This window comes from Miniopterus schreibersii (assembly GCF_964146895.1).
Source record: "Miniopterus schreibersii genome assembly, chromosome: 10".
Lineage (NCBI taxonomy): Eukaryota > Metazoa > Chordata > Mammalia > Chiroptera > Miniopteridae > Miniopterus > Miniopterus schreibersii.
Window position 1 is genome coordinate 50,285,161 of NC_138110.1, and position 26,795 is coordinate 50,311,955.

Consider the following 26,795-nt stretch of genomic DNA (forward strand, 5'->3'; position numbering starts at 1 on the left):
CCAAACAATCCATCAACAAATCCTGTTGATTGTACTTTATAAATATCTTGTCTGTGCATATTTCATCTCCGTTAATCTTCCTTATCTGGGCCATCATCACTACTTGCCTACTTCAAAAACCTTACCTCCACACTGCCTTCACTGTAACTCCCTCCCTAAACATTCTCCACACTGAATCCAATGACCTTTTTAAAAACCTTAAGTCACTTAACCTACCTCTCAGTTTCCTTAACTAGGGATTATAATAGTACCCCACCGCTTAAATTTGTAATGCACATTAGGTAATGAATGAACAGCATCTAGTGTTGGGTTTATAATAGGTGCCCAGGGAGTCACACTCTCCCTCAGCCTCCCAGACCCACTCAGCCGCTGTGGGCTTTGTCCTTTTCCTCCAGCATCCTTTTGTCTGGAATGTTTTTACCCCAGCTTTTCAAAAGGGTGGCTCCTGAATCATTCAAATCTGTTTAGATTCCTCCGAAGGCCTACATCACATTAACCTGTTTATTTCCTTTTGAGTATTAACACAACTGGAGAGTAGTGTCTGTGTTTGTTCTTGTGCTTTCTGCGTCTGTCCCATTACATGCAAAACTTCCTCAGATATGCAGGGACACTTTTCCGCCAAGTGAAGTGCGCCTCCCCAAGGCTACCCAGGACTTGCTCCCAAAGGGACCCGGGCAAAGAGGGACGCACACACGAGGCAACCTTGGAATCCTAGTCCATGCTGGTCTTCCAAGCCACATTCATGGGAAAGTTACCCGGGTGTGAGCACCAAGAAGGATAAAGCCAACATTTAACCTAGGTCCAGGATCTCATGCAGAGCTATGGACACAAGAGGGGGAGTGCAGAGAAGAGAAAAATGCCCATGACCCCCTCAGGACACCATGGTAACAGAAGAAGCACAAGTATGCTCATAAAGTTTTTAAAAGGATTTCATGTTTTGCCTTCTTTGGTCTTGAAGTATTTGAACATACACAGTTACTTCATAATCTGTACTCTAGATGGATTTTTACTGTTAACTGTTCTTGTCTAACTTTGACAAAGTAGATGTTACTCCTGGTGGAGCATTGTTAATAGCAGATCCCATAGGAGTGTCCCAGACTAGGCATGCATTAAAAACATTTCTTTTTATTAATTAATTGAAACTAATAAAGAGGGGTTAATTAATTTCCACAGATAAAGAGTAGGTGGTTGCTCCAGTCTTTATTTTCAGGGCTTTTGAAGGAACGTTAGCAACCTGAATTGGGAGAAATGATTTCCCTTTAAACAGGAAAAAAGTACACTGGATCAGCCACTTTTTCCTTTTTTTCTCTTATCTTATAAAAGTGTAGCTAATCATTTCTGCATGTTGTTGTATGAAATCCTGCCTACATGTAACTGACCAGCTGCCCCTCTCAAATGACAGTCTTCTGTGGTTTGCTGTTCTGTGAACCCATAAAGTTGTCTGGAGTTGTAGAGCATCGACAGTCTGTGAAGGGTGGAACCTTGTGGCCGGTTGTATTAGCCCTGTGGAGAGGTGAGGAGGTATTAAAAAGATTTCTCTTGGGAGTGGGGGTTGATGAGCAGGAGCTCATGTTGGCTATCTCTGTAATACAGGCCCTCCCTGAGCAGATGGTGTACACAGTTAATGAATAACTTGACCTGTGGTTGTTCACAGGGTAAATCAAGCAATGCATGTCAGTATCTGAGAAGTGAATTAGTTTTTCTGCTCCCCACTGCTTTGGTAGAGAATACCAAGCTTTGCGTCTGGTGATATAGGGGAAGCAGAAGTGTAGTCAGTAGAACAATTTTGCTGGGTGCTATGCTAGGGAAATGCCAAAGAAATAAGATAGTTCCTGTCCTGGAAGAATTTTTCCTTTTGGCTGTGTGACATGTGAAGATCTACCTACAAAAGGGGATGATGTAGTATGAAAATCGATTTAATAGTGGGCTTCTGGACAGGTGTTCATTTTTGTGTGTGAATAGGTAATTAATATACTTGATAAATCCAGTTGTACAAAAGGAAACCTTGAAAACGAGTCTTTGTCCCACTTCAGTCTCTCCTAGCTAGAGATAATAGTGACCCCCATAAAATTGCTTGGTTTTGACCTATGAAAATTTTCATAGGATTCAACCTAATAAACACAAATGAAAGTATAACTTGTTCTGTGTTTCTTTGAAATATTAACTACATTTTAGAATGTTCACTAATAATACATGTAAGTCTTCCTGGTATGTATTTACCAGGGTGGGCTTGGGCAAGCTCAGGAAGCAGGCTAAAAACAGCATTAACCAAAGATGCCTGGGCAGTTCTGGCATGATGTGGTACCCCAGTTTGTATCAATTAGAAAAACTAATTATATAGAAGTTCTCAACTTCCTTTCTTGTTACTCACCAATGATCATGTCATAGTCATGGCCACTGACTGGTCAGTTGTTGATGTAATTTGGTTGTTTTTGTTGGAAGAACTTGTCTGGTGAAAATTTCTGACTGTTTGAACATCAATTTCCCAAATATTGTGACTCCTGGCTTAACCCTACTGATACAAATTAATTGCCTTAAAAATTGTATGTTTTAGAGAAGGTTTCAGGGTTGAGAGCTAAGTACTTAGCTTACATGGAACATTGTTTGTATCCTTTCTTAGATATGCTTCCAGAAAGATGCTTGTATCAAGACAAAGGAAGCTGAATATTTTAGGAAATATTCAAGTTCTTAATGTTTGCTGGGCACAGAGTTAGAAGTGTTAATTCCAGCTGTAGCTTCAGAGCACTGGGCAGTTGTTCCTAGAATAAAGACTCTTTAAAATTTTTTTATTTTATTGATTTAGAGAGAAACATTGTTTTGTTGTTCCATTTATTTTTGCATACATTGGTTAATTCTTGTATGTTCCCTGACCCTGGGGATCAAACCCGCAACCTTGGTGTATTGGGATGTCTCTCTAACTGAGTACCCTGCCAGGGCCCCATAATAAAGATTCTTGAAGTATATTCTGTCATGCTCCTTGTCAACCACCTCTTAGTACTGCATTTTACTTAATACTACAGTGCTTAAACCCAGGAGCCACTAGTTTGGTGTTTTGAGTCTGTGCTATTAGATTGTCTTTTGCCACATATCAAATCCTTTCCTGTGATAGTCTTCTGTGGTCATAAGAGATTTAAGGAAGGAGTTACATTTAAGGAAGGAATGATTTTTTCTGATCCTTTACCAAAACTGGAAAACAAATCAAACCTTATATGCTAAGAATAAACATGTACCTGGCATTTTCTGTTGTGTGAATTAGCAGCAGTTCAGTGGCTTGAATGATTCGAGTTTGGTCAAGGTCTAAAAATTGGACTGGGTCACTGATATTTAAGTTAAAACAATAGACCACAGTGATGTCGTGCAGAATGATGGAGCAGGAAGTTTAATGGTCATTCCATCTACCAAGTCAACCACTGAGCTGGAAGGAGTGATTGTAATCAACTGTTTCTGACCCCTGGAACTTGATTGGGTAGGGAAGTGTTTCATGAAGTGAGTGGCGCGGCGTGCTTGCAAATGCACAGTTCCAGCTCTCAACAAACAACAATCAGCAATCCCCGAGGAGTGGGGGAATCAGATTTTTAGGATACCATATTATAATACTCAATGTCCACTTCTCAATGAAAAAAATTACAAAACATACAAAGAAACAAGAAGAATGTATGGCCCAGAAAAGAAAAAGAAAGTATGCCCCATTTACAGGAAAAAAAAAATCTGACAGAAACCATCCCAGAAGAAACTTAGATGTTGGAATTATTAGTCAAAGATATGAATCAACTGTCTCAACCAAAGAACTAAAGAACTAAAGAAAAAGAACTAAAGAAAATTGGGAATACAGTGTCTGAACAAAATGAGAATTTCAACAAAGAGAGCTTATAAAAAGGAATAAAATAAATTCTGGAACAGAAAAGTACAGTGACTGAAAGGAAGAGTTAGAAGGGTTTAACAGCACATGTGAGCAAGCAGAAGAAAGAATCAGCAAGCTGAAAGTAAAACAATTGAAATTATTCAGTCTGAGGTGCAGAAAGAGAAAAGAATAAAGAAAAATGAACACTGGATGAAAAAGGTAAAGGGGACTAAGAAGTACAAGCTGCCAGTTACAGAATTAGACATGCGGCTGTAATGTTGCAGCATAGGGAATATAGTCAATAATATCTTAATAACTATGGTGAAAGATGGTTACTAGACTTATTGTGGTGATCACTTTGTAAGGTATGTAAATGTCTAATCACACCACTCACTATACAGTACAATTGAAACTAATATAATATTGTATGTCAACTGTAATTTAAAAATTAAATTTAAAAAGAACACAGCCTGAGGGACCTATGGGACATTATCAAGCATGCCAAAACACACTTCATAGGAAAGAGAATGGGGGAGGGGAAGAAATAAGACATTTTTGAAAATTTAATGGCTGAAAACTTCCTAAATCTGTTCAATCTACACAAAGTTTCTGATAATCTATCTGGGCTAGACAGAAGAGACACTACTGCTTTAATGACACTAAGTTCTGCTTATGGTAACAGAAAGAGTAACTGTGCATTCTAATGTCACACTCCTTGGTGTGAACATGTACTGATTTTCTTTTGGCCACGATAGACTCAAGTGAGATGTGGAGCTTTCCACAAAAATTACTGAAACTTGGTGAGGAAAAGGGGCTGCTCCAAGGCATTGCTTTCTCTTTTTTAAGAATAGTTGGGGTTTTTTGTTTGTTTTAAGAGTGGAAGAGAGGAAGGGAGAAGAGGGAGCAAGAGAGAGAGAAGCATTTGATGTGAGAGCAGTATGTCAATCGGCTGCCTCCTGCACCCCCCCAGTATTGAGCCTACAACCCGGGCATGTGTCCTGATCAGGAATCAAACCTGCAACCTTTTGGTGCACGGGATGATGCCCAACCATCCAAGCCACCCACATTTCTTTATGTCTTGCATAATCCTTCCAAATTTTTGCTTACTCCCTTCAGCCTTTACTGCTAAAGTATCACAGATCAAGGAAGTAATGGCTCTACCTTTTAAGTGAGAGCATAGGCGCCCGGCTGGGCGTGGCTCAGTGGTTGAGCATCGACCTAGGGTCCAGGCGATCGGGGTTCGATTCCCGGTCAGGGCACATGCCTGGATTGTGGGCTTGATCAATGACTCTCTCATCATTGATGTTTCTATCTCTCTCCCTCCCTCTCCTTTCCTTTCTCTGAAATCAATAAAGATATATTTTAAAAAAATAAATAAATAAGTGAGAGTATAGGCAACACTTTAGTACTATGTTTGCTTCAGCTACTTTGCCCTGGCCAGAAGTGTCAGCCAGCCTTTCCTGCAGAGTAATGTATATCAGGTGTCATGATGTGGGCAAGAGGCTTAAAGTCTTCATTTGAATAAGAGCTAGCCTTGTACTGAGAAACTTAAGAATTGTCAATCCTGAGTTGAGCCTAGAAGAAGACGCTCAGGAGCAGTACCCTGGAACTGTATTTAAACCAAGAAACACCACCATTCTCCAGGTCCCTTCCTTGGCCTCGGGTGTGTGCACTATTAAGCAATAGTTGTTTACCAAGCCCTCACATGTGACAGACACTGCTGGAATTGGGGATTCAGGGATGGAGGAGGGTGCTTTCAAGGAGAAATTGCCTCTTCCTCTGCCCCCGGTTGGGTGACAGGCAGATAAACAGGTAATCATAATTTAGGGTGTTAAAAAAGGGAGGGCCATGACATCCAGATACCTTGGGGTTTGAGGATTGGTGTCCAGGAAGACAGGCTTTTAAGATTGCCCCTTCCAGATGAGCAGACTCCTGAATACAATGGAGGAGTAGGGGGAAGCTCAGCTGACACATGGCATTTCGGGGGGTGGAAATGAGGCATATTTTGGAGAAATGTTGCAAGGTTAGACTGGATGACTCCCTTGTGTCGTCATCTGAAGCACCTCTGGCAGCCTGGGCTTTAGTTTTTGTGTGCCAACTCAGGCATCCAGTCTTGTGAATGCGTGCTCTCAGGCCCTGGTCCCACATGCCAACTGGCCCTAGACAACTCTTTCTCATCTCTGTGATGTGCAGCTGCTCCTCAGACCTGACACTTCACAGTCTTGCTCTTCCTCATTTCAGTTCCTGGGAACTTCTCTGAAGTTTGTAAGGGATTGAAAACAAGTGAAACATCCTGTTCGATTAGCTTTGACACACTGACTCATGCTTAGGCATTGCATGTACGGCTGCTTAATCTTCTTTTGAAAACGTTCATTATTTCTGCTGATAGTGTTCTCTCCCTTGTTGTGCTAATCTAATGTACTGTATTTTACTGCTCTGTGTAATGATTAGGTCTTCTTGCCTACCAGACAGCAAACCTCTAGAAGGCAAGGCCAGCCATCTGCTATTTTTTGTACTGCCCTTCATATCCTGTGAAGGCTGGCATTCCCATTTTAGCACATGCATCTAGACTTCAGTCATAAAATCCTAGCACAAACAGCATTCCCTCAGTTAACAGTGCAACAATATAATTAAATACGACTGTATCTTTTAAAAATAGATTTGATTGCAAGATTACTCCCAGCCCTTGAATACAGTATTGGAGGATAGAGAAATAAAATAAAATTCAGCTGAGCTTATATTTTTCCTAGTGTTGGAAATCCCTGTAAACTATAACATGGAAGTTATTGAATGTGAGTTTCAAAATGCATGTTCCTTACCAGATCCTTAAAGCAGTGGCTCTTGAACTTTCCAGAGTACAAACTGCTTCAGCAAGACAGGAATTTACACAGGCCCTGTTCTCTGCCCCCCTCCCCCATCTATGTCCTAGATGTGGGCTCCCTCTTTTGGCAGATTCCACTCTGGGTTGTTAGAGTTTAGCCCCACCCACAATATGTCTGCTTTTCACTGTTGTTTTTTTCCTACCATGAAAGGTAACTCTTACTCAGATCCTTTATAACGTCTGTATTTTGGTCCATGTCCTCCACTCAATTATACATTTACCATTTAAAGACATTTTGAGCATTAATCAAATAAAACACATACTTAATTGACTAAAGACCGTGTCTTCTTTGTGTGTCAAGTGCACTTCAAACTTAGCATGTCTCACTCAAACATAATTCCCTTCCAAAAAACTCCTGGCTCTGTTTCAGGATTCCCTGACTCAAGACCCTTTAGGTTGCATTAAACATAAACCTCAGTGATTTCTTTGGCATTTTTCTCATTTCCTGCATCCTTCCCAATCCAGTCCATCACTTAATGCTGTCCATCTTTTCTTCAAACCCTAAAATGCTTCCATTTTTCCTCACTTTCATCACTACTGGTGTCATCCTTGCCTGAAGTTTACAGCAGCCTTTTCACTGGTCCACCATTAAGGTCTCCTGCTTTAGCACTCCCTCACCACCCATGGCCGGCAGGGTGATGACTTCTCAGTAACACTGCTGTGTAAAAGTGCTCAAAATGTGGGCTTCTCGTTGCTCTGGTGTAAGGGCCTTATAATGGCCTACCATGTCTCATGAGATCTGGCCATGTACTCCAGATTTTTGGTTTTTTTCTGCAATAAGCCCTTTGTATATGCTGTTCTTTCTGCCAGGAAAACTCTTTTGCTCTCTTTTCCCCCTTCAGATCCAGGTTCAATCAGTTTTTCTTGGAGGAATCCTTCCCTAACTTTCCCAACTAAGGTAATTACCTTTAAAATCAATTTAACATGTCTTTATCACAATAGTGTTTATTTTTGCATTTTATGTGGTTTCTGCTTATAGTCTAGTGTCTGTTCTTGCCTTTGATATTTATTTCATGACTAACAAGATTAATATGACTGATTGGTAGTAATGGGGCTTAAGAGTTCTATTCGTGGGATGATCAGAAACTAAATATCAGAGAAGAGTTTCTTGACTCTGTGGAAGAGAGAGAGTAAGATGTTTCTGTAACATATTTGGGCAACTCAATGTGTTTCTCTCACTAGATATTTTTATTGTAATGAAAGAGTAGCCCTATCCCCTAGGCCCTCAAAGTTTCCTTTCGAAAGCTTCTGGTAACTTTTCCTACTTTATCCCTAAAGGTAGTAGTTCTAAGTGGAACAACAGACTACTAGCCTGTTTTCTAATATCATTATAGTAAAAGTCTTATATGGAGCATAAAACTTATGCCTTATCAATGGACCATTTTTTCAAGTTGTATAAATTTCAGTGTCTCCGAAAAAATGGAGCCAACCACATAGATTAACATAGGTAGAAACAGAGCTGTTAGAGGACCATGATTCAATAGTGGAGTTTCTTTCGGAGATGGCAGCGGAAGTGGAGATAGTCTTGCAGGTGGCTGTCTTCCAGTTCTACATTGCCTACAGGCTTATGTGCTGTCAAAAGGACAACAAAAGTGGGCGTGGCCCTCTTAACTCCTGCCCCACATCTACAGTAACCTAGGATTGAGACAGAGCCTTGTAGAGCTTTTCACCTACCCCAGATAGTGAAGGAGAGTGTAATGGAAGCTGGTGAAGGAAGGCTTGAGTGTGTCTTGGGGCTCCAGGGAAGTCAGAGGGAACTTCTCAGTGAAAGCAGCATTTGACCTAAAAGGAGTTTAAAAAAAAAAAAAACACCAAAAAAACTAGCTACAGATAAACCCTGGCGCCCTGGGTATGTAGAACCTAGATTTAAGGCTTTAGGATTATTCTGAAACATAGTTGCATTAAGTGAAGGGAAATTAGGGATTAGCCAGATGAAGGGCATTGAAGGTGCTCTAGGTGATTTAAGGGAGAGCAGAATAATAAAAACAAGGCAAAGGTTGCTTAAAAGTAAAATTCTGACTTCCTTGACTGTTCAGTGATATTTCTCTTGCCTTTCCCCTGGGCTTAGAACTTTGAAGCCATTTTGATTTTATTTATTTATTTCAATATAATTTTATTGATTTCAGAGAGAGGAAGGGAGGGGGAGAGAAAAACATCAGTGATGAGAATCATTGCTCGGCTGCCTCCTGCATGCCCCCTGCTGGGGATCGAGCCTGCAACCATTTGAACATGTATCTACTACATCATAGGTCAGTGCTCAACCGCTCAGCCACGCCAGCCAGGCAGGCCATTTTAATTTTTAACTCAGTCTATTACACCCCTCCCTTTTTCTTCTTTCTTGCAGTATTTACATTTGCTAACCCTTGGCCACACTTCAAGTCCCATCCCAAAGGACATACTGAATATCCTGAAACTATCCCATATCTAGCAGTAAGTTGTCCTAGCCATCATGCCTCCCCGGATGAGATGATACAGATAAAATGCTTAGCCTGGAGATAAGCACATAGTGAGCTTTCAAAAGAAGCAGTTGGTGATGAGAGCTGACATACATCAAAATTGGTCTGTTTGAGCTTAGGCCTCTGTGTAGCCAGTCTTCCTGTACTTATGCTATTTATGTTCCCTGTGCCATCAAGCAAACCTACCTTCTGTAACCAACCTAACTTCCACCCTTCCACCTCCTGGCTTAGAGGTGGTGTTGACAGTTGTTTCTATTCTCCTTATGACATTTTATGGCTATCTCCTGCTTTTCTAGAACCCTTGTGCAATGCCTGTTTGCTGATTGGCATTGTCTTGATGGTATTATTTGTTGAAAAGCCTGCTCTTACTCTGACTTTTCTGTTCTCATGTTAAACTCTGAGACAGGAATCCAAATTCATATTATTTCTTTTCCCCTTTCTTGCTCAAACTGATCTTAAAAGAAGTTATCTGTTTTTATCAAAATCATAACGATTTTTAATTTAGGCCCTATGGTGGGCGTTTCTAACCTCAGATTTCTATGGTTGCAAGGCAAGACTAAAGTCTTGCTTGCTCTTCATACAGAGGCTGATTACCACAAATAACCAGAGGTGATTATCAAGCCTTAATCATTGCTTTTCAGAGAGAATGGAGGGAGTGGGGAGAAAAACATCAAAAGAAACATTGATGTGAGAGAGAGATACCCATTGGTTGTCTCCCGCATGCGTCCCAACCAGGGCCAGGGATTGAGCCTGCAACCAAGGTATGTGCCCTTGGTCGGAATCGAACCCAGGACCCTTCAGTCCACAGGCTGACACCACTGAGCCAAACTGGGTAGGGCAATCTGGGGTATATTTGCCATATGTTTGTCAAAGTATTTTTATTAATGAAAATAAACTTAGACATTTTTTATTTTTCTTATAAACTTTGTTGTAAGTATGAATTGCATTATGTAAAATTATTATGTAAAAACCTCAAATATATTTAATAGTAGTGAGAACAGTATTATGAACCTTGTGTAACCATCCGCCTCAGTTATCAACTTGTGCCAGTTTTGTTTTGTCTGTGCACTCCATCTCACCCTCTGTTTTATTCTGAAGCATGAAATGCGTTTTTTGATCTTCGTGATTAGCCCAACATAGTGGCTGAGATGAGCGTCATTGTAATCAGTTCTGGGCTCCAATCTTACATACGAATATTTTTATAAACCCAGTGACTACCTATGAACTTCTGTTTTCTCATCTGTTAAATGAGAATTTAACCTTCGGGGCTTGTGAAGAGTAAATGAATGACATCAGTAAAGTCTGTGGTGCAATACCTAACACAGAGCATGTTCAGTAAATGGTATTTATTTATTGCTATTTCATAGGTTATGCTCTTCCACTGTTTGGGCCCTAAGACCCTAATCTGATTCCTCAGTTAGAAAGTTAAAAAAAGATCTACCTATAACAGACACTACTGTTCAGCTTTACAGCCAGCACTGTAGTATTAAATAACTTCAGATGCCTTCCCTGTCTCTCCCCTGTAACCTTCTCCAAAACCTCGTTAGCTAGTGTTGCTTGCCTACCTCAGTCTGAGCTGTGAAGTTCATCAGTTTTAAAGGCAAGGTGGGTTTTCTCTAATGTTCAGGGACAGAGCATAGAATCTTGGAAGAAAATGGGATGGAGTTGTTTCATGCTATTTAAAGTTTAGAATGGTACTTTTGAATCTGCTCAGAAGCCTACCACTTCTGAAATGTCTCCGTGATTCGTCCTTCCCTGTGCTATATTTAGACTGTGCAGTAAATCACATTCTGGTAGATAAAATAGGCAAAGACCATTAGACAACTGAGAAATACATGGTTAAAATCTTTGACTCTACTAATCTAAGAAATGCTAATGGAACCAGTTGACCCTCATTTCTAGCTACAGACACACTGTTTTATTGTGCTTCACACAGATGTGGGTTTTTTGTGTGTGTTTTTTCCTTTGTTTTTGTTTTTACAAATTGAAGGCAAGGTCCTGTACTAGCAAAAAGATTTACTCACTTTATTGAGACACTTGCTTTATTGCAGTGGTCTGTAATTGAACTCACAGTGTCTCTAAGGTATGTCTGTATATGATTAACAATGATCTGTGCTAATGATAGTTGGGGTATAGTGAAATGAAAATACTAGTTCACTGCTGGTGGGGGTGAAAATTATTTGTCAGTATATTTCTTGAAGATAATTTGTCAGTATATTTCAAGAGCCTTCAAAATATTCATACTGTTTACCTGTTTACACATATGTGAGATTATATACAGAGGTTCATCTCATCAAATTGAAAGCAACTGTGTGCTTAATAAGGAAAGGAGTGAAATTATCCATATGCTGAAATATCATGCAATCTCAATGTTAATAACATTATTTAATGTAGAAAAGACAGGCTGCAAAGTTATAAACAGTATAATCTCAACCATTTGCAGAAAACTGGGAAGACCTTAACCTTGATGCTGATAGTGATTGCTTCTAGGAGATGGAATTGTGAGTGGCTTTTTTTTCCATTCCTTTATACTTTCCTGAATTTTCTACAATTCAGTACTTTAATTGGAAGTAGTGAATTGGGGGACAGGGCAGCACAAAAGTCATCTTTTTGGTTGAGATAGAGCTGTTCACGGGGATGTCAAGTACAGCATAGGGAACATAGTCAATAATTGTGTAATAACTGTATGGTGCCAAGTGGGTACTGGAAATCTTGGGGTTTAGGGGAACTTTGTGAAATAATTTTAAAACAAAAAAGAAAGATCTAGTGATTTGTAGACTGGAGGGTGCCAGAGAGGAGCAGGGTGGGGGTGACTGGATAAAGAAGTTGAAGGGATTAGCTAAAGAATACATGTGTGTATATCCCTTGGCCTTTACCGACAGTAGTGTGGTAAAGGCCAAGGGAGGGGGAGGTGCGGGGGTAGGTGGAGGTGGGCAAAGTGGGGAAAATAGGGAAAGTCTGCAATAATGTGAACATAAAAAATTTTTAATATAAAAAAAGATCTAGTTGTTCATAGGTAGGCAACTTGGAAACACCAAGCAAATAAAATGTTAATAGAATATAGAAAAATCAGTTGGTTTAACTGTCCCAGCCTTGTTGAAACTTTTAAAATTTATTCAGATATTTAGTGCCATCATTACAATTTTGTATCAGACACACATGTAAATCAGAACAGTGATTATTGTCTCAGTCGCCAGAGGGACTTATAAAAATGCCTAATGGAGGCCTGCTTCCTAGCCCTAGTAAATCAGAATCCTCTCTGTGGTGAGAGCTGGTAGTATTGCAGAACGGCATGGTTAACTATTGGGCCTGCACTAACACCTAATAATTCCAGCTCTGCCACTTAATTGATTTGTACCCTTGGATCTGATAAATACTTGATTCAGTTTAATTCCCTGCATTTTACACTTATTTTTATGGCTTCCCCAAAACTTTGCTCTCACGTCTTTGATTCTGCAACTCCCTGTAGAGCCCCATCTTCACTTGAGCCTAGTTGTTTGTTTCTGATCACCATGCAAATTGTTCTACCTCCAGAAATTCAGACTTTGAAATGGCCCACTGACCCCCAACTTACTATTCCTTCCCTGCTCTTCTCCTTTTTCCCACATCAGTCCTTTGTTCTCACCCTACACACTCACCCCTTTGCATTCTGTCAGGCCTTTTCTGCCCTCACTAACCCTGTGCAGTCAGATGCTAGAACAGTATTTCCCCTGACCTTTTACCTTCTTGGTGTTTTCTTATTGTGTCTGCCTATATGGTCAGTTGGCTTCTCTGCTTCAGAGATGAGAAAAGTGATGATAACTCCAGGCAAATGGAGGGAAATTCTAGGTTTTGATTTATTACACAAGAAATATACTTGAGGGAAAGATTATCAATTCAGCACATTAGTGTTTATCCCCAAAAAGGCCTGTTCTTCTGGGGAACTGATTCTAAAGCACACTGATGAAGTTTGGTTTGATAGCAGAAGAAAGAAAATGTGTTCTGAATATACTTTATTCTAGAAAGGTTGTAGAAGATATTTATATATAACCAGATTAATAGATGTTATCTAAAGTGTTCATTTCCAAGGAACAGAGGTCAGGGACCTTGTATACACCTGTTTCTGCTCTGCCTGATTAATTTTCTCCTGTAAAAAGAAGTTGTCTATGCATTAGGGAACTGTTTTCCAGTTACAAATTTCTAACTTTGTAAGTTTTAAAAAGGTAATTTCAGTATTCAGAAATCCATGAAGATGGTGATGGAAATGGGTTACAAAAACTGCCAGTGGAGATTTTAATGCCACTGCTGCTTGGGCAGCTTCTTGTGGCAAAAGTTGTGTTCAGGTTTTGTTTTGCTTTTTTCTTAGCTTTTTTTCTAGAAACAAGTGTCCCATTCTTGATCTTGGAGAACATTGAGTATAATAACATAGCTCAATGTCCTGGTGAAACCATGTGTGATTTCTTCTGATCAGCTATTGAGTACCATTTGCAACAACCCCCAGATGTTTAGCAAGCCCCAAGTGAATGTGGGAGGAACAAAATACCAGGTTGTGTGCTGAGGCTGTATGACTGCTATAGTGGGGACTTATGGGACTTCCACACTGCATCCTCAGGTAGTTTCTGGGATTACTATGACTGGGATTTGCAGATGAGGAAAGAGGCTCCTCTGCTGCCCAAGACGGTCATCCTGACAAGATGGCCACAGACAAGCCTGCAGCCTGTGTGAGTAAAAAGGAAAAAGGAAACAAACATGAAATCTGTCATGCAGAACTAGGGAGGTTGTGTTTTCCTTGTTTGCTTTGTTTTCTTTCTATTATTATTAAATAGTACTTGTTATACAAGTGAAACTTACTAAGCCAAATTATAGAAATGCTTTTTCCTATTCTCAAAATTAATGACTTTCTTAAATATTCTTCAAGAATTTCTTTGCAAAGCTTCTCATCTTCTGTTTATTCCTTTCCTTAATTTGCCCTTCTTTGGATTAGAAATTTGACCCAAGCATATTCTGATCTCTAGTCCAAAATACGGTACCAGACCTTGGGATAAGACTCTTAAACCTTGGTCAAGGCAGTCCCTGGAGAGGGGGATGGGGCTGTGAGACTCCACAGATAACAGGTAGTTTGGAATATAAACTCATACCTCATTTTATTGTGCTTTGCAGATATTGTGGGGTTTGTTTGTTACAAATTTAAGGTTTGTGGTAACCATGCTTTGAGCAAGTCTATCAGCGTAATTTTTCCAACATCATTTGTTCACTTCAGTCTCTTACATATTGGTAATTCTCCCAATATTTCAGATTTTTTCATCATTATATTTGTTACAGTGATCTGTGATCAGTGACCTTTTGATGTTAATATTGTAACTGGGATGTTGTTTGGGGTGGGGCACTACAAAACGTGCCCATATAAGATGGTAAATGTAATCGATAATTACTGTTTGTTCTTACTGCTCCAGCAACCAGCTATTCCCCCACCTTTCCTTCTCCTTGGGCCTCCCTATTCCCTAAGATACAACAATATTGAAATTAGGCCAATTAATAACCCTACAATAGCCTCTAAATATTCAAGTGAAAGAAAATGTCACATGTCTCTCACTTTTAATCAAAAGCTAGAAATGATTAAGCTCAGTGAGGAAGGAATGTCTAAAAGGTGAGTTAGGTTGAAAGCCTGGCCTCTTATGCCAGTTAGCCAAGTTGTGAATGCAAACAAAGAAAAAGTTCTTGAAGAAGATTAAAAGTTGTACTACAGTGAACACATGAATGATAAAAAGACAAAACAAACTTATTGCTGGTATGGCAACAGTTTTAGTGGTCTGGATAGATCATCAGACCAGCTGTAACATTCCCTTAAGGCAAAGCCTAATTCAGAGCAATTCTGTGAAGACTGAGAGGTGAGAAAACTGCAGAAAATAAGTTTGAAGCTAGCAGAGATTGGTCAGCAAGGTTTAAGGAAAGAAGCCATTTCCATAACATAAAGGTGCAAGTTGGAGTAGCAAGTCCCAATGTAGAAGCTGCAGCTAGTTATCCAGAAGATCTAGCTAAGATAATGAAGGTGGCTGCACTAAACAACAGATATTCATTGTAGGTTAAACATCCTTATATTGGAAGAAGAAGCCATTTAGGACTTTGATGGCAAGAGGAGAAGTCAGTGCCTGGCTTCAAAGCTTCAAAGGACAGCTTGACTCTTGTTATTAGGGGTTAATGCAGCTGATGATGTAAAGCTGAAGCCAATGCTCACTTACCATTGTAAAAATCCCAGGGCCCTTAAGATTATGCTAAATCTACTCCTCTCTTCTATAAATGGAACAAAAAAACCTGGATGACAGCACATCTGCTTGCAACATGGTTTACTGAACACTTTAAGCCTACTGTTGAGACCTGCTGCTCTTAAAAAAAGATTCCTTTCTAAATATTACTGCTCATTGACAATGCAGCTGGTCACCCAAGGAGATGTATGGGATTAATGTTGTTTTCATGTCTGCTAACACAGCATCCATTTAACTTCAAGTCTTATTACTGCCATAGGTAGTGATTTCTCTGGTGGATCTGGGCAAAGTAAATTGAAAACCTTCTTGAAAGGAGTCACCATTCTAGATTTCATGGAGAAAATTTATGATTCATGAGAAGAGGTCAAAATATCAACATTAACAGGAATTTGGAAGAAGTTAATTCCAACCCTCATGGATGACTTTGAGGGGTCCAAGACTCCAGTCAAGGAAGTGACTGTAAATGTAGTAGAAACAGCAAGAGAACTAGAATTACAAGTGGAGTCTGAAGATGTGACTGAATTCTGCAATCTCATAAAACTTGAGTGGATGAGGAGTTGCTTGTTATGGATCAGCAAGGAAAGTGGTTTCTTGAGATGGAACGTACTCCCGGTGAAGATGCTGTGAAGAGTGTTGAAATGACAACAAAGGATTTAGAATAACATAAACTGAGTTGATAAAGCAGAAGCAGGGTTTGAGAGGACTGACTCCAACTTTGAAAGTTCTCCTGTGGGTAAAATGCCATCAAACACCATCACATGCTACAGAGAGATCATTCATGAAAAGAAGAGTCAGTTAATGCAGGAAATTTCATTGTTGTCCTATTTTAAGAAATTGCTACAACCACCCCAACTTTCGGCAATAGCCACCCTGATCAATCATCAGCCACCAACACTGAGGCAAGACCTTCCATCAGCAAAAAGATTATGATTCACTGAAGGTTCAGATGATGATTTTTAAGCAGTAAAATATTTTTAACTAAGGTATATACACTTTTTTAGACATGCTCTGGCACAGTTCTAGACTATACAGTATATTGAAAACATAACTTTTATATTCACCGGGAAACCAAAAATTGGCGTGACTCCCTTTGTTGCGATGTTCACTGTATTGTGGTGGTCTGGAACTGGACATGCAATATCTCTGAGGTATGCTGACAGGAAAAACAAAAAAACCTAGATATGATGGAAGCCTAAAGGAAACGGGCTTTGCACAACTCATCGTCATCTTATACTACCTTCCAAGTAGCACAAGTGGGAGCTTTGTAGACAAATACTGGGGCACTAAGATATGGTATCTTCATAGACCAGCCCTGGGCATGAGGCTTTGGGCACTGAGACAGCTTGAACCTAGAGGTATAGGTAATGGGGCCTGGTTTAAATGCCTAATAAATTGCTTCTAGTCTGGGCCCGTTCCCACACTGTTTCTGAAGCCACGGAAAATGCCACTTTTAGTAGCATGGTGCTTGTTTTCTAATCCTGTTCTGTGGAGCAGTAGTCAGGTCTAATATTTCCTTTCAGTTTGTGGTCTTTGGTGCAATACCACCTTTTGAAAAAGAACAGTTGACAGGCAAGCATCTGGAAACAGCAGAGTGTAGCTTAATTACCTTGCCTATGCTCTGTGACATACTAGTTCTCTTATTACCCCTGTACTCTGTTTGGTTATTTATTCATCTCTGTATTTGGCACACATTAAAATGATAGCAGTCAACATTTACCAGCCACTATATTTTAGTCACTCTCCTGAGTGTTTTATTCATTCAGACCTCACATCATCATTATTATTATTATTATTATTATTATTACTACTACTACTACTATTATTATTCCCATATCCCTATCCCAACAGAGAGGTTATATGACTTGCCTAAGGGCATACAGCTAATAACAGGTAGCAAAGCAAGAATAAAAATTTTGGTAGTCTGGGATCTGAATTTCATGATGAAGTTACTCCCACTGTAGACAGAACTATCAGCCTCATCCTTCAGGAAGCTAGGTGTTTAAAGATGAAACTGAAAACTAGCTTTTCTGAGACCCATTTTCGCTGTTTTGGATCTACCTCCTTACCTATTTGTTTAGGTAGACACACTTATTTTTCCCAGCTCTGCTGAAGTCAGGAGTTGGATGTTACTTTGTTACTCATAGTCTCCTGGCTATTTCAGTGTCTACTGAGACTAATGGACCAAAGCTAGGGGTTTTCAGAAGGAATAAGATGCCATTTTTGAGGGCACTCACATTCAGTGTTGAATTCCAGATTCTGGAGGAGAGCACAAGACTTATATTGGGGATTCCAACTGTATGAGAAGGAGTGCTCCTCTAACAGTCTTTAGATAAGTCGCTCATGTTGACGTCCAGAATTTAGGACTCCTACTTTTCTAAAAGCTACTTATTTTCTGAAAGTCACTGAGTCAGGCTCTAGGGACTGAGAGGTAATTATAACAAGAGGGGCCTTGCCTTGATAAATAAAATAGATCATGGTGTGGTCAGCTGTGGAAGAGCATTAAGCAAAGATTACCTGTCTGATGAAGGGTATGGGAGGGCTGCCTAACAGTTTTTCTGGAAAAAGCTGGTTCCTAGAGCCTCAAAGTCAGGTACTATTCATGCACTCCTGTTGGATAATAATTCCCTACTTGGCACTGGAGATACAGTGGGGAATAAAACTGTCTTCATGAAGATTATTAGAAGAGGGAGAAGACAGACAACATGATACATAAAAATGTCAAGTAGTGGTAAGTGCTCTGAAGAAAAATGAGGCAGGATAAAGGGATAGAGAGCAAATAGGGAGGGGTGTGCTACTTTAGATACAGTGATCACCTCTCCGAGGAATTGATATTTGAGCAGAGACCCAGAGGAAGTAGAATATAGCTGAGTAAATTGGAGCATTAATCCGGTGATTTTTCAACTGGTGTACCACAAGAATCTCTAAAACATGTAATATCTATTTAGTCAGGGGCACTGACCTCTTTTCCCTTAGATTGTTGAATAAAAATAACAGCAGCCAACACAACAACAGCCATCTGGTGTGAATGAATCAAAATTCCACCTATGTTTTGGTCGGATCAGCAAAACATATTTTTTGGTGTGCCACAGAATTTTAGTAATTAGTTTATGTGTACCACGAGATGGAAGAGGTTGTAAGTCGCTGCATGAATCCAAATTGATCCCACTTCCAAGCGGGACAATGCATTCTCTCAGACTACTCTCAGGGGCAGGATGACCCTGTCATGCTCTTTTACCCTAACTGTGAGGTCCATAGTTGTAATGACTGATGCTGCTGTCTATAGTACCTACTAGATAGTAGGGAAAATGGCCAGTAGGAAGTTCAGCGCACAGTTCCTTTGGGGCATTTAGATGTTGGTGCCAAAGAAAGTGGTTTACCTTGGTGTTTCCATCCCATTTACAGTGCTTGCTTTTTTCTTTCAGTTTGAAGGATGACCTCTAGGAAGAAAGTGTTGCTGAAGGTTATCATTCTGGGAGATTCTGGGTAAGTGTTTCACATCAATTTGAGCTAACAAATTGGCTTGGATTTAAACTTCACCTCCTTGGAACCCGTGCCCTCCATGCTGATATTGCCACTTCCTTCTCTAATTACAGTGGCATCAGTGCCCTAGCCTCCCTGCTTTGGGACACAGTAGTATTTGGTTTATTCCTTGTTATGTAACACTGTGCTCTCTGATTTTTGGCATGATTTGGGGAAAGGGGTGGTTATTGAGCTAATAATAGCCACTCAGCTAATAATAGTTTCATGGAATCCCTTTTTTCCAAGCTGGTTAGACTAGGGACTCCCGTTTATGTAGGTTTGTTGCTGTTGGCATTGTGCATAATACATGTGGGTTTGGGGTATGTTGTGCAGTATCCTCCTACTGCTATGCCTATTTCAGGCCTATATTTGAAAGAGCCCAGGACTAGGGAACTGGGTTCTGATCCAAGATCATCTACTAACTTTTTTTTTTTTTAATATATCAATTGATTTCAGAGAGAGGAAAGGAGAGGGGAGAGAGATAGAAACATCAATGATGGGAGAGTTGTCATTGGTCGGCTGCCTCCTGCAGGCCCCTGACGGGATTGAGCCTGCAGCCTGGGCATGTGCCCTGACCAGGAATCAAACTGCGATCTCCTGGACCCTAGGTCGATGCTCAAATGCTAAGCCATGCCCGGCCAGCTTTTTTTTTTTTTTTTTTTTTTTAAGGGTTTTTTTTTGTTTGTTTTTAATCACCTGAGTAGCCATTTAAAAGTTAGCTTTTGGCCCAGCCAGCATGGCTTCGTGGTTAAGCATTGACCTAGGATCCAGGAGATCATGGTTTGATTCCCAGTCAGGGCACAAGCCCAGGTTGCTGGCTCAGTCCCCAGTGGGGGCGTGTAGGAGGCAGCCGATCAATGACTCTCTTATCATTGATGTTTCTATCTCCCTCTCCCTTCCTCTCTCTGAAACCAATAAGGACATGTTTAAATAAAAATAAATAAAACTTAGCATTTGGCCTTGCTCAGTTGGTTAGAGCGTTGTCATCTTCCAGGTTTGCCAAGGTTGCAGGTTTGATCCCCAGTCAGGACACATACAAGAATCAGTGTTTCCCTCCCTCCCCTTCTTTCTCACTCACTCACATTCACCCACTCTCCTGGTGATTCTGCTGTGCTGTCAGGACTGATAGGTACTTCTTTTAGGCCTGTGTTACCCAGACTTGCCTGAAAAGAAACACTAGCCCTTGGTTCCAAATGCTTCCCTGAAAATTCTGATTCTGGTAGCCTGGGTTGGAGAACACTGCCTGTGCTTTCAGGTCGTCAGCATAAAAAAACAAATGTGCTTCTTTGTGGGAAAGAACAGTGATGTTACTGACCACAAGGAAGGCTTTTTTGTGTTATATTCAGACTGCCATAACTAACCTCATCACCAGAAAAATCACACGTCGTCTCTTGCTTAATTTTCTTACTGAAAAACATCTCTGGAAGAGCATACTTTGAGTTAGATTCTGGTATGGTGGAATATTGGTGCTTTTTCTGTTTCAGATTTGATACTTTGAAGCAGCAGGTTGGCTGACTGTTGTATGTGTCTCTGGAATCCAAAGGCTTTCTTTTGCTATTTCCTTTGGACTGAATAGCAGCCATCAGATGGAGAGACACCCAAGACAGCAGAGAGAATTTTGGGGAATATTTGCCGGCATCCTTCTGGAAGGAAAACAAAAGTTCTACCTACTGAATTGTCAGTACCAAAACTTACAAACAGCACCCTGGCCAGGCCAGTGTGGCTCAGTTGGCTGAAGCAGTGTCCCTGTACACCAAAAGGTTGTGGGTTCAATTCCTGGTCAGGGCACATACCTAGGTTGCTGGCTCAATCCCCAGTCAGCATATGTGTAGGAGGCAGCCAGTTGATGTTTCTCGCTTACGTCAGTGTCTCTCTCCCTCTCACTTCCTCCCCCTTTTCTCTCTCTCTCTCTCCTCCTCCCTCCCCCCTCTCCCTCCTTTCCTCTCTTTAAAACCAATAAAATATATGTACAGGTTGTCCCCAAGAAATGTATATACACTTTGAATAATTATTAATTCCAATGGGTTAAATCTGAAAGAAAGAAACATCAATTGAGTTATCAGCTGTTAAATGTGTATACATTTTTGGAGGGCACCCTGTATATATCAGCTTTTAACATGCGGCCCACATCTATACCCTGGATTTTTAACCCAGGAGAAAGTACAACCTCAAATGAGCAATGCTGAGATTTTTGCTGTCTACCCTCTTGTGAGCTCAGTTCCTCGTTCTTCACAATAGGCAGGTTTCTTCAAGGCTGCAAGTATCACAATCAGTGTCACTCCCTTTCTAGTTGATTTATACTTGTGGTTTTTCTCCAATTTCAGAGTTGGTAAGACATCACTCATGAACCAGTATGTGAACAAGAAATTCAGTAATCAGTACAAAGCCACAATAGGAGCAGACTTTCTGACAAAGGAGGTGATGGTGGATGACAGACTAGTTACAATGCAGGTAAGCATGTCTCAACTTGGCCAACCAAGCCATGCTCGTTCATTGAGTCTTAACCCTTTTTTCATGCCTAGGCATTTCGCCTCCCTGGTCTTCAAATCCCACTGTTATATTCATGGAGTGTTCACTGCAGGTAGAATTGCCAGAATAAAATACAAAACATCAAATATGTTCTAAATATAGCATGAGACATACTAAAAATTTAACTGGACTTTCTGTTTTTTGTTTGTTTTATTTTGTTTTCTAAATTTAGCACAGGTTCCTACTGGTATCTCCAAAATGTGTTAACTATTTCCTTTCTTAATATCCTTTCCTAGTGCTTTAGGCCAAAAAATATTGTTGTCTCTCTCCTAGGTTCTTACAGCAGGCATTAGTTTCCCTCTTTTCCTGGATTCTTTTAATCTATCCTATCTGTAGCTGCCAAAGTTGTGTTTCTATTAAGCCAATCTGTTTTTGTTTTTTCATGTATCAGCTTAATTTTTCAGGGGCTTCTCTTTCTCCAGAGTAACATACAGACTCCTTATATGTCTTTTTGAAAGCCTTCACATTCTGGCTACAAAATATTCTTCATTCCTGCCAGTTTTTCCAAATCATGTGCTTCCAGTGATGCACTTTGTCACATACACCCCTTCCTGAAGTCTCCAACTTTTAGCCCAGATGATGTCTTGAAACTCCTACCTCCATAGCAGTTGTTTCTTTCCATGTTAAAATGATATCCCTGGATGACTAAGTCTCTAGAGACAAATACAATTCGATTCCATTGTAGTCCTAGCAAGCACCAGATTCACTGAAATGTTTGAATGATACAGGTTTCAGGTAGTTTTTACATGTGTTCATCCTGAGCTATGACATGCTCCCAGAGGGTAAGGACTTGACACTTTCTTGACTCACACATTTAGGACACAGTTATTCTAGATCTCCCTTCCTCACCTTCCCCACACATGTACCTAGAGATGTTCAAAATATAGCTAACATTTAAAGAAGCCAGGCTTGAGAAAGGGAAATTTCCAGATTACAGGAAAGAAGAGGGAATTGAAAGTTAATGATAAGCTCAGGGGTTGCTGCAGACTTGAGTTTTATCATTTAGCAGAGATAGGAGTTGTGACTGCACAAGGTGGGGGAGCTAGAACTGAGAATCCCCTTGGAAACACATGCACGCACACACTTGTCTAGGACTTTAGAAAAATGTGAAAACAGGACCAAATACCTTCACCAAAGAAAGTGGCAAAGTTTGTGTGTGAAGTACAGGCTTGGGGCTTTTCCTCCTTGTTGGAGAATCTTAGTCCAATATACTCATAGGTGTATTGAGTTTATACTCTGCACACAAATCTTTGTCTGGAAGAATTAAAATAAACCTGAGCACTCCTGGCAAAAACAAAAATAAGACTCCCCTATAGGGGCACTTAGAATCCATGAACAGAAGATGAGCTCATAGCCACATGAGGAAATAATGTACCACAAAAAATGTTCACAATGACTAGAGACTTTAGAAAAAGGAATAGAAACCATAATGAAAAGAGATACTATTTTTAAAAATGAGGATATGGAATACTTAAAACTTCAAGAAGTGAAAAAATAGTAATTGAAATAAACTAAATGAACAGTTAAACTGCAAATTAAAGACAGCTGAAGAAAACAGTAAACTGTAAGAACTGAGCAGATTGCCTTGAAGAAAACTCAAAACTGCAAAACACCAAAAAGCAAAATCATAAGAGCAACTAGAGAGAAAGGACAGACTACTTATAAAGGAACAACAGGTGGATGAGTCCTCAGGAGCAACAGAAGGCAGAAGGGAATGGAATGCTTTCCGAGTGCTGGGGGTGAAGTACCACGTGCAGATTTTACACATGTATGCTGCTGTCTGCACCAGGAGAAACGGACCTGGAGAACCAAGCTGTGGTTTTGATAGTCTTGTGAGATGATTCAGAAGTCAGAGCCTAGCCCCTCAGGGTTAGGGGCCATTATACTAGAGCCCCCCATAAACTAGTAATCTAGGATCCAGGAGTGCTTCACTTCTGGAGTAAACACCATCTAGAGAACCCCAGGGCACTTGAGTGGAGTCCAGAGTATAAAAGAGAATGTGTTCCTGAGAGGTTGTAGCCAATTTAAAAGACTAGAAGTAAATGAACACCGTCGTCTCTGGACAAAGGCATCATCATCTTAGATCTTGAGGAATCCTCACATACTTTTCAGGAACTGTTAGCAGCTTATAATAAAATATAATCCAAATAAGAAAACAGGCAAGAACCAGTGGAAATGCTAATTTTAGAATTTTTTTTATGTTTAAAGAAATAAGGCAATCTTACATATCTGCATAGAAAAAACAAATCATGTAGGTTAATAGAACCTCTAAAAATGAAATACAATAACCAAAAATTGGAAATTCAGAGATTATTTTTAGCAGCAGAGAAAAAGGGGCTGAAAAGTAAGAATGATAGGAAATATGAAAGAGGTAAAAACAGGACTCAGTGAGTAGATTGGGCCTGTTTTTAACCTGTCGCAGAGAGAATAGATCAAAGGTGGTATTTGCTGAGAGTTTTCTGGAACCGATGTGGCACCAGTCCACAGATTCTGGAGGCCCAGATTCTAAGAAGGATGATTTAAAGAGATCTGCGTGACTCATAATAAAATTGAGAAATGAAATAAAATAAAGACAAACTTGAAAGCAGCCAGAGGAAAAAGATGACCTTGAATGGTGCAGCATTTCTGTTGTCAAAGGTAATGATGGAAATCAGCAGTTAATAGAATATATTCTCAAAGGAGCTGTCAGCATAGTATTCCATCCCTACTGAAAATATCTTCCATGAAAGATATGAAAGCATACATCCTTCAGTTCTAGTGACAAAAGTTCTAAAGGATGTACTTTCAGGCAGAAGGAAAGTGATTGCATTTGGAAAGGTCTGAGATAAGATACACTGAGATAAACTTTAATTGTATGTGTGTGTGTTTCTATTTTTACAATTGTTACCCGAATATTAAGAGCATGTTACTTCCAAACTAGTATAAGGAAACTAGGATTGGAACTGTAAAATTTAATGTGTAGAGGAAGATTAGTGACTTGTGGGTTTTAAATTTTTCATATATTGTTCTGGAAGGAGAGAGAAAATAATCATTATTAAACATTAGATGGAGTCAAGAATGCATGAAAAATTAAATGTGATTTATTATGAACCCGTAGTAATTTAAACTGTGTGATAGTGTCCGAGATATACAGATCAAGGGAGCAGAGGACATAGAAGCAGGGCATACCTAGCTGGACACTGGAGAGGGAACAGACTTGAAAGACGTCTAGGGGGAGGAGGAGGAGTTACATAGTCCACAAGGCTGGCCGGGCCAGGGGCTTTCCATTTAGGTGGGTAGTAGCCAGAGGGTCCATGACCTGGATGGCAAAGATACAAAATGAAAACTTTTATTTATGTATGTATGTATTTATTTATTTTTTCTTTTTTTTAATCCTCACCAGAGGATTTGTTTTTTCACTGCTTTTCAGAGAGAGTGGAAGGGAGGGAGAGAGAAAGAGAAAGGGAAAGAAACATGATGTGAGAGAGAGACATAGATTGGTTGCCTCCCGCACTCGCCCCGACCCAGGCTGGGGATTGACCAAAGGTATGTGCCTTTGGCTGGAATCAAACCCAGACCCTTTAGTCCTTGGGCTGATGCTGTACCACTGAGCCAAACTGGCCAGGGCCAGAATGAAAACTTTAAAAATGAAAATAAGAGAGCTTTTTTTACCTTAGGCTTTTAAAATAGAGCCCTAGCTGGTTTTGCTCAGTGATTAGAGTGTCGGCCCGTGAACTGAAGGGTCTCTGGTTCTGTTCTGGTCAAGGGCACATACCTGGGTTGCAGGATCGATCCCTGCCAGTCAGCCCATGAGTGGGAGGCGACCAGTTAATGTGTCTCTCTCACATTGATGTTTCTCTCTCTCTCTCCCTCTCCTCCCTCTCTTCTACTCTCTGAAAAGCAATGGAAAAGTATCCTTGGGTGAGGATTAAAAATTAATTAATTAAAATAAAATAGAGAAAGAAAGCACACGTTGTAATTGACATGTTCCCCGAGTGTTCTGGATCACAGGGAGGCAGTATTGACTGCCTGAGAAGGGCTTCACAGAAGAGCTCAACCATCCTTTTGCAAAATCTGGGTCTGGATATAAAATTGTAGTGGCCTACATACTCCTCCATTTTGGTCTGAACCCTGGGCCTTTGGGGACGTTGGCTGGTGATTTGGACATAAAGTTAGAATTTATTTGGGTTATGAGGATGGTCCAAGTTTTCATGTTTTCCTAAGTGTTTTTCCTGCAAAACAGACTGTTGATCCAAAAGTTGAAGACCCATGTCAACTGGAAGTAACTGCATGCTGCTTCTGACCCAGGCACTCTCTTAAACCAGGTGGCTTGTTGGGGGGAGTCAGACCATTCCTCAGAACACTAGTCATCTTTCCAGGCTGACCAGGGTAGCCCTGTTAAGAGATCCAGGTCAGTGAGGAAATCCATCCTTGCCCTTGAACCTAGAATGGCAGTGAATGATGCGAAGTTCTTTGAGCTGGTCACTAATACCTGGTGTTATTTTGATTAAAAGCTGACTTTCATGTATACTCTAGAATGTGTTCTTGTCTTTTTCTTTATCTCTTTGTCAGGGTTTTTTCTTTGCTTTGTTATTAAACATACTGATTTTTTTTTTTTCAGGTAAACTATATGCAGTAAAATGCATAGATTTATATATATAATTCAGTGACAAATTACCTCCCTATATTTCTATCACCCCCCCCAAAAAAAGTTCCCAGAGTACATAAATGTTAAGTTTATAGTGTAAATTTTACATAAATATTTATCAATGTGACTACCACCTGGATTAAGATAAGAAAAATTTCTAGGACCCCAGAGTTCAAACTCCAGTGTTACCCCTCATAGACACATGTATTCACACATGTGCTGTTTGTCAGGGTTGTTTTGGATACTCTGGTGGTGAAATCTGTTTCCTGAATTCTGAAGTCATTTGTTTCTGGGTAGCCCCATAATCCATCTCGTTTTCCTCTGGTATCTCCTCATTCTTAGTGCTCTTAACCCCAAAGAATAATGTTTTGTCTCTCACAGATCTGGGACACAGCTGGACAGGAACGGTTCCAGTCCCTTGGTGTGGCATTCTATAGAGGTGCAGACTGCTGCGTTCTGGTATTTGACGTCACTGCCCCCAACACGTTCAAAACCCTTGACAGTTGGAGAGATGAGTTTCTCATCCAGGCCAGTCCTCGGGATCCTGAAAACTTTCCTTTCGTGGTGTTGGGAAATAAGATTGACCTTGAAAACAGACAAGTAAGTGCCAAAGATGGTGGAAATCTAAATGTGGAGACTTATAAACCTACCATCATGTAGGTTATGGCTATTGGATCATAGAAAAGGCCTTCTTTTAAAA

General features: G+C 40.2%; 1 protein-coding gene across 2 annotated transcripts in view; it reads left to right on the plus strand.

Annotated features, from left to right (window-relative positions):
• The window catches only part of RAB7A (RAB7A, member RAS oncogene family), a 48,529-nt gene that overhangs the window by 14,669 nt on the left and 7,065 nt on the right, over positions 1-26,795 (plus strand). The window contains exons 1-5 of one of the 2 annotated variants that reach the window (XM_081148515.1): positions 7,570-7,620; positions 11,622-11,679; positions 18,843-18,903; positions 21,264-21,390; positions 26,477-26,695. In XM_081148515.1, the coding sequence (XP_081004641.1) occupies positions 18,851-18,903; positions 21,264-21,390; positions 26,477-26,695 (399 nt within the window). In that variant the 5' untranslated portion in view covers positions 7,570-7,620; positions 11,622-11,679; positions 18,843-18,850. Of the gene's footprint in view, positions 1-7,569; positions 7,621-11,621; positions 11,680-18,842; positions 18,904-21,263; positions 21,391-26,476; positions 26,696-26,795 lie in introns of those variants that run through there. The other variant, XM_081148514.1, reaches the window with a different exon arrangement.